At 40.5% G+C, this 7,510-nt stretch overlaps 2 protein-coding genes across 3 annotated transcripts; both read left to right on the top strand.

The window, feature by feature from the left end:
• The first annotated feature begins 3,236 nt into the window (after positions 1 to 3,236).
• LOC105265438 (odorant receptor 13a-like) lies at positions 3,237 to 4,822 on the top strand. Its single transcript, XM_011302910.1, has 6 exons — positions 3,237 to 3,374; positions 3,452 to 3,777; positions 3,828 to 3,927; positions 4,008 to 4,124; positions 4,226 to 4,381; positions 4,627 to 4,822. The coding sequence occupies exons 1-6, from the start codon at positions 3,237 to 3,239 to the stop codon at positions 4,681 to 4,683; spliced, it is 894 nt and encodes a 297-aa protein (XP_011301212.1). The 3' UTR covers positions 4,684 to 4,822.
• A 1,429-nt stretch (positions 4,823 to 6,251) lies between these two features.
• On the top strand, positions 6,252 to 7,485 carry LOC105265316 (uncharacterized). 2 transcript variants are annotated; one of them, XM_011302750.1, is made up of 4 exons: positions 6,252 to 6,849; positions 6,909 to 7,023; positions 7,085 to 7,241; positions 7,343 to 7,485. In XM_011302750.1, the coding sequence occupies exons 1-4, from the start codon at positions 6,682 to 6,684 to the stop codon at positions 7,473 to 7,475; spliced, it is 573 nt and encodes a 190-aa protein (XP_011301052.1). In that variant the 5' UTR covers positions 6,252 to 6,681; the 3' UTR covers positions 7,476 to 7,485. The 2 variants fall into 2 exon arrangements, with proteins under 2 accessions (XP_011301052.1, XP_011301053.1); XM_011302751.1 differs by having other exon boundaries at positions 7,088 to 7,241.
• Positions 7,486 to 7,510: the final 25 nt, after the last annotated feature.

The following is a 7,510-nucleotide window of genomic DNA, read 5'->3' on the forward strand; positions in this document are numbered from 1 at the left end:
CGATGCGAAATCAATGACTTCAAATCTCTGAAACTATTAAAAATAAATTGCAATCATGAAGTCTCATTAGAAATCACTTGAAGTCATTGTAAAGTTAAATTTCGAAGTAATGGTGTCACTCAATCAGGGAGTGAGGAACCCCTCGGGATGTAGCGCCAATTAAATAAAAAAATGATTATTTATTTGAAATCAGGCTTCACATATGCTTGTGGTTGGAACAAACTCAACTTCATGATCATGGGCATGTGGCCCAGAACAAATCTCGTTGGTTTCCGAAGATATCACGTCCTTCTCAATGCCTTCGCCATTTTCTCGATCCTCACTGTTCCTAGACTGGCCGCATTGTATTTATTTTGGGGTGAAATCGACGCCATTGTCCAATCATTCTCCACTCACATGCCATTTGCAATGGCAATCGTCAAATTAATAATTATATATCTTCATCAACAAGGTAATCAATCAAAAAATTATTGTAATGACTCGGAAACATCGATGTGCATATTTGATCCTTCTCCACGTTTCATGATTCATTTTCAATAATCTTTATAAATTGTTTATTTTAATTATGAGTTAATTTTCTGACGACAGCATTGGGCGAATTTCTGGAATCAATGGAAACGGATTGGAAGACACCCATTTCTAACGAGCAATACGTAACAATGATGAAAATGGCGAGAATTGGGAGAGGAATTTCAATTTTTTCCGGAGTCACTGTTTACGCTGCTAATATTTTCGGGGCTGTGGTGCAAGTACTATTGACTTCCGTTACCCCATATTATTTATGTGATAAGCAATTAGAATAAATAAGTATAATGAATTTTTAGAAGTGGTATAATTTAGAGATTGTTTATATACAGCAACCGGATCCCCGGTTGACCGTCAATCTGTTCTGGGTGGTTTATTTGCCCGTCGATACGAGCAAAGGTCTTAAATTTGCTGTTGCTATTCTTCTTCAATTTTACACATCTTTCTTAGGCTCTCTCGTGTACTTGGTTTTCGATAGTTTTGTAGCTATGACGACTCTCCATCTTTGCGGCCAGTTGGGAGTCCTTCAATTGTCATTTAAACAATTGTGCGACCGTCATTGCGTGGAAAAGCCGCGAATGTTTGAAAGACAATTGAGAAGTATTGTACAAAGACACAACGAACTTATTCGGTGAGTTGTAAATCAAGAGCTCTCGTATCAAAGAAAAACAACGAATTACCAGGGAAAGGGTATATGAGTTTTCTGCCAAAAGAGAAAAAAATTTCTTGGAAGTGATTGTTGTAAAATAATTGTTCATTCTACAGGAGCAAGATGACACCAATTGCAGGTGATTCGATTGAGATGAATAATTTTAATTGATAATCAAAGATGCGAGGTGGTCGACAAGTGTGAGCGCCGCCATTTCGCCTCGGCATTTCTCTCTCCGTTGATGGACGTTCCAAAGATGGCGACGTCCACTTCGTATTTGTAAATAATTATTAAAATTATTCAGCCTCTTTCGATCGAATTTGAATTTGCGACAATCTGTTCCTATAAAATGAACAAATGTTTAAATCCTTTTTCATAAATACTTTCATTCACTTTTGACTGAGGATTTGTGGAGAAATATTCTTCGCATTTCGGTTGTTTTTTTGAACCCCGATTTTTACCGAGGTATTATCTAAGCCTGGAGTTAGCCTGCATGTTTAACATTTAAAATTGTTAACAAAATGACATTCTTTGAGACAAATACAAATAAACGAGGGTCGAACAATGGAGACTTAAATAATACCTCGAGAATTTTTTTCTGCCGGACAACTAACTCAAGTATTGACTCATCTCTTCAGACTGAGCAAAACCCTTGATAATTCCTTCAACTTCGTGCTTTTCTTGTCACTCGTCGGATGCACCCTGACCTTCTGCTTCCAAGGATATGCAATACTAACGGTAAATCATGAGATCATAACGAGAGATGATTCACGATCATATGATTCAATTATTAGATCAGCTTTTAGGAAAAGGACAGTTGAATTTCTTCCAAATTGCTTTCTCAGTGACAGTAACTATGGGCGCAATATCTCATTTTTTCATCTGCTGTTGGGTGGGAGATTATCTAATAACTAAGGTGACTAAAAATTCTCAATGTTATCCATTCGAAAAGGCGTCTACCCATTTTTTCCAGAGTTCAGAAGCAGGGAGAGCATATTTCACCAACGAGTGGTACAAACTACCGTATCAGCAGGCTCGATCTCTCATGCTGATTGGCTTCAAAACTTTCAGTCCCCTGGAACTGACAGCAGGAAAATTTGCAGCGATGTCCCTAAATCTGTTTCTCAACGTAAGCCTCCCTAAAAAATACACTCCATTAATTCGCTTCCATAATTTACCGAAATCCTCTCAGGTCATCAAAACTTCTATGAGTTATTTATCAATGTTACTAGCTGTCCAGACTAGAGGACTGTGATCAACCTAAATTGTTACAATATACGGTGATGACCTTGGAAATAAACACTATTATTCATCAACGTTTGTTGTCTCATTTTTTCCACTGAATTCTTGAGCACAAATGATCCTTCAATTGCGGTAATGCAACGCAAACGTCTTCAGAGCTTCAACACTCGCGACTTGCATTTTCTTCGCGAGAATTCCTCATCTGTACTGCAGAAGAATTTCCTTCACTGGGGACGAGCCTCTCAAATATTCCCGAGAGTTTAAATAAACAATTGGTTATCATGAAGCTGTTGAAAATTGCAGGGTAATCATGACAATTTGTCAGTCGAGCCACGAGAATGCGAGACCAATCGATAAATCCGAAGGCAGATCGTCAGTCTTTCGCAGACCTTCATCAGGACAACATCGATGGGAATCAATTCAGGTAGGTGACACTCTCCTCTGGAAAATCATGAGAGAACAGTCTCAGGTAATTATCCAGGTTTTCGTTATGCATGTGGCTGGAATAAATTCACACTGGACATTCTCGGGCTGTGGCCAGTGCCAAAATCAGCATTTATCGCTAGAAATCGTGCCCTGATCCACGCTATCGTAATATTCGTGGTCATCACAATTCCTCGATTAGCTGGAGCATTTTTATTTCGCAATGAGATTGATGCTCTCATCCAATGCCTTGGTACATACTTGCCCTTTGTAATTGGCATTGTCAAATTGATGACTCTGCACTGCTGCAGAGAAGGTAATCAGTGGTGTTTAACCTGTCCTTACGAGTATAAAATAAAAAAAAGCCCAACCAGCACTAGGTGAGTTCTTGGAGACGATGGAGAATGACTGGGCAGTGCCCCTTTCCGAGGAGCGTCTCAACGTGATGCTAGAGATGGCGAAAATCGGCCGTAGAATATCCATTTTTTCGGGATCAATGGCTTATGCTGCCAACACCATTGGCATCGTCGTTCAGGTGATTAATATCTACCGTAAGATGTGATGTGATAGCTGATAGCTTTGCCACGAGTTGAATCTCCAATGGTTTTGCAGAAATTGTACAATCTTGAGGCCCAACACATACCGAATCCCGATCCTCGTCTAGTCACCGACCTCTTCTGGATCGTTTGGCTACCGTACAATACGACAAATCCTATAAGTTACGCAGTGTCTTTTGTACTCCAGCTGTACAGCTCTGTCTATGCTGCTCTCTTCTACTTCATCTTTGATAGTTTCATCGTGATGATTGTGCTGCATCTGTGCGGACAGCTTGGAGACCTCCAGATATCGCTGCAGCACTTGCACGAAAATGACATTCATAAATCAACATTTCAAGTTAGACTCAAACGAATTGTTCAAAAGCACGAGAAACTCGTCAGGTAGGGACACGGTGGATGCGTTTGACAGATCATTCCAGAAATGATTTCAGATTAGCTGAAGACCTCGAGAACTACTTCAACTTCGTTCTTCTCCTGCAGCTATTGGGCTGCACCCTGATGTTCTGCTTTCAGGGATATGGAATAATCAGGGTACGCACTCTTTGCATGATCTGGAAATTTTTTGTGTTCAATATTTATTTATCTCAAAACGATCCTCGGCTTTTGTCCAGCTGCTCACCCAGGGAACATTGAATCTTTTTCAAGTGGCTTTTGCCATTACTGTCGTATTCGCTACAGCTGTTCATTTCTTCTTCTGCTGCTGGGCTGGAGAGATTCTCGTATCTCAGGTGTCATATGACCTAGAAAAAACATGAAGGCAGGAGGGAAGAGGAGCTCGCTGTCCCTTTGGCAATCGAATGATTGGTAATGGAAATTTATTTGTTTACAGAGTACGTCCGTGGGACTCGCTGTTTACAACTGCCAGTGGTACAGACTACCTCCCAGTGAGGCACGTTCACTCGTACTAATCGGTCTCAGTAAATTCAGGCCGTTGAAACTGACGGCGGGAAAATTTTCAGTTCTCACTTTCAATCTCTTCCTTCACGTGAGTGGCTTTTTAGTAAATACAGTTGATATACAGAAAAAGAATCCTTAAGTAAAAAATTTTAGAACTCGAGTATTAATTTGAGACTTTTGAAACTCACGTAAAGATTTTGCGTCATTTTCCGTTGTAATTATTATAATAATTGATGATTAATATATTAACAAGTAAAAGTACATTTTTATTGTCAAATCCGAATCGAAAATCCGGAAATAATTGGTTTTTCGACCGATTGGAATTTTTTACAGGTACTGAAGACGTCAATGAGTTACTTGTCGATGTTACTAGCGGTGCAAAATCTTTGACTTTGAAAAATCCGGAGGAATCGGCAATTAAATAAACAATAAAGAATTAAATCATACCTTTTTATTCATGACTTACCCATCACGCTGTCCTCATCAGCACTTCCAGAAGGCCAACTACATCGATGAATAATCAATGAAAACCGAGTGATTTCGATGCTCTTCAAAATTTTCTCATCGACATATTAAAATACACGAAAAATAGGCACAAAAATCCAAAAGACGTTCGTTTATACTCAGATGTATTTAATAAATGCTGAATAAATAAAATTGTAATTATTGTTATACTGATTAAAATTATTAGCACTTGTCCTGTCCTCGAGGTGATTATCAATATCGATTGATTAGGTATCTGGTCATTGGGGCATTGAGTACCAGTCAGGTCAAGTGCCGAGCAACTTGTGATTTGCGCAGGCGTTCACATCCCCTCTCCAGCGGTATAATCCCCTCCTCTCGATCGTCTGATGATACTATTCGTCGGTGGAGCTGATAATCCCCGCCAGTAGCAGAACGAGAGCACTGAGACCCCCCAGGGGCTTCGACCAATGACAATCCACCCTGTGAATACCTTATGAGTACAAATACTTCACGAGGACTCGAGACAATGTAAAATCCACAACCCATAATAAAGGCATCGATGAGGGTGAACAAACAGCCAAGTCTCATTATCTAGACTTTTTTTTTTTTTAATAAAACACCCGAAGACGCCTCGGTGTCTAGACAGTTGCTCTCGTTGTTGCTCGGATAATTCTGCAAATTGCATTAAAATACTCGAGTCCCTGAGAACTCTCACGAATTTTTCCTTAAAAGATTATGCAAACGAATTTAAAAAATTCCCTCTGAGCGAATAAATCCAATGATTTCATGTCAATGAAATGTCATGGATAAAAGTTATGAAAGAATTTCTGGAGAGTGCGGGTAAATGAAAAAGTTGGGGAGAACTATCGGGAATTACTCGAGACATGTGAAAAAAAAATTTTGGATAGTTCGGGAATATATGGGTCAGTGGAGCATAGCCATGAGGTAGTGTGAATTCACATCGAAAGTTCACGGACGCAAACTCCAGAGGATGGGATGATGACAACCTATCACGGAGGGGTATTCGGTTGCGCATGAATGGTGGGATCGTGACAGGTACCTCCCATTGACCTCGGAGATCCTAGGGATTAAAGATCAACGACACTGTACCCTAGGGTAGCTTTAGAGAGCCGCATCAACCTCGGAGGGGGATCAAAGACCGGTGACCCTGACCACCAGCAGGGGAACATCGCAATCATCAGCGCGAGCTTTCCATCAAGTATTCACAGAAACCGTTGCCGAGATGTTTAAAAATTCATGACAAGCTTCCACTCCAGACGAATCCAGACGGCATGTCTCGCCAGGCTTGTTATTTCAAACTTTCTGGAATGACGAAGGGCGCGCTGAATTTTTTTTCGCTCACTGGATCGCAATCACGCATACAATATTAATTAACAAGCCTCCCTCCCTTGCTGGCACTCTGGGGGACTCCAGGGTCTCGGGAGAAAATCAATTTCCGCTGGTCTCAGTGGAGACGTGCCTTTCAGTTCGACTGCATCGAGAACCCCCAGAGGAACGTGCGACATCAATCCCAAGATAAGACAGTTGCTCAATTCTCGCGACACACATCGTGAAATTAACTCATACTATTGTTGTTCTCTCAGTGATTGCTCTCATCTGGCTCGAAGTGTTCACGCTGCGATGCACTGATTGTCGGTGATATTAATGCAAAGTAAAAGTGCAAAGCTTTCACCTTTTATTTCCGTCAGATCCTCCAATTGACAGTTGGACAATGTGGAATCATTGCGCGACACTTGTGACAATAGAAAAAAATATGAAATATAATGACTGCAGATTTTCAAGCTAGTTACACATGATAATATTCCGAATCACTTTGACAAACTCACTGTCTTTATAAACCGCATCCGAAGCACGACACACGCAGTCTTGAATCAGCCGCTTAACACTGTCCATTCATTTTGAATGAATAGGATGCAGCTCTTCGGTATTGCGATCTTCGGGATTGTCATGAGCCTCGTGTCGGTTGAAAGTGGTGCAAATGTGGTTTTTGAAAAACAGAGTCGACAAGAGTCGAGACCAATTCTCAAGGAAATAAGACAGGAGTTGATGCAAAAATCGAGGAGCAATCAGGTACGTGAGTGAATCATCAAGTCTCCAGTTACTGTCAATCCATCAATAATTTTTTTCAGATACTCAATTTGAATTTATCCGCTGTTCTGCTTCTCCTACTCTTGAAAGCAGCTGCACTCGGTGCAACATATCTCGGGAATTACGACCGCTACAAAGGCCGGAAATTCCGGGAAGGTGAGTCTATCTTTCTGCATTTTTCATTTAATATTCTGTCCTTTCAATTATTACGATCAAGTAGATAATCTCGTATCTGCGGACGAAATGACATTGGCACTTGGATATCTGATCGGTGACAGTTGTCTGTACCGCGCAGCATGCGAAGTGCCAGAAACAGCGAAAGAGTACCTGGGAACAATCGACATGATCACGGAAGCCATGAAAATAATTCCTCAGTAATAATGAACTTTTACTCATCTCAAATGAATTTAAGATAGTAAAATCACAAGGTCAGTAGAGCGCAATTACCGTACGATTGTTTTTTCAACGATTTCAGAACATCTATTGACAATAAATACGAGAAAAAGATATCAGAGTTCCGCAGAGCGATTGAATACGGAGAATTAAACAGCTGTCCGGCTGAATATACTTGCCAAAAGGAAAGCACCGACTATCTACAGCCTGAGTGAGAGCGATTTTTACGATGTCATGAAAACTTGTTGCA

The sequence above is a fragment of the Fopius arisanus genome, unplaced genomic scaffold (assembly GCF_000806365.1).
Source record: "Fopius arisanus strain USDA-PBARC FA_bdor unplaced genomic scaffold, ASM80636v1 scaffold00029, whole genome shotgun sequence".
In the NCBI taxonomy this organism is placed as follows: Eukaryota; Metazoa; Arthropoda; class Insecta; order Hymenoptera; family Braconidae; genus Fopius; species Fopius arisanus.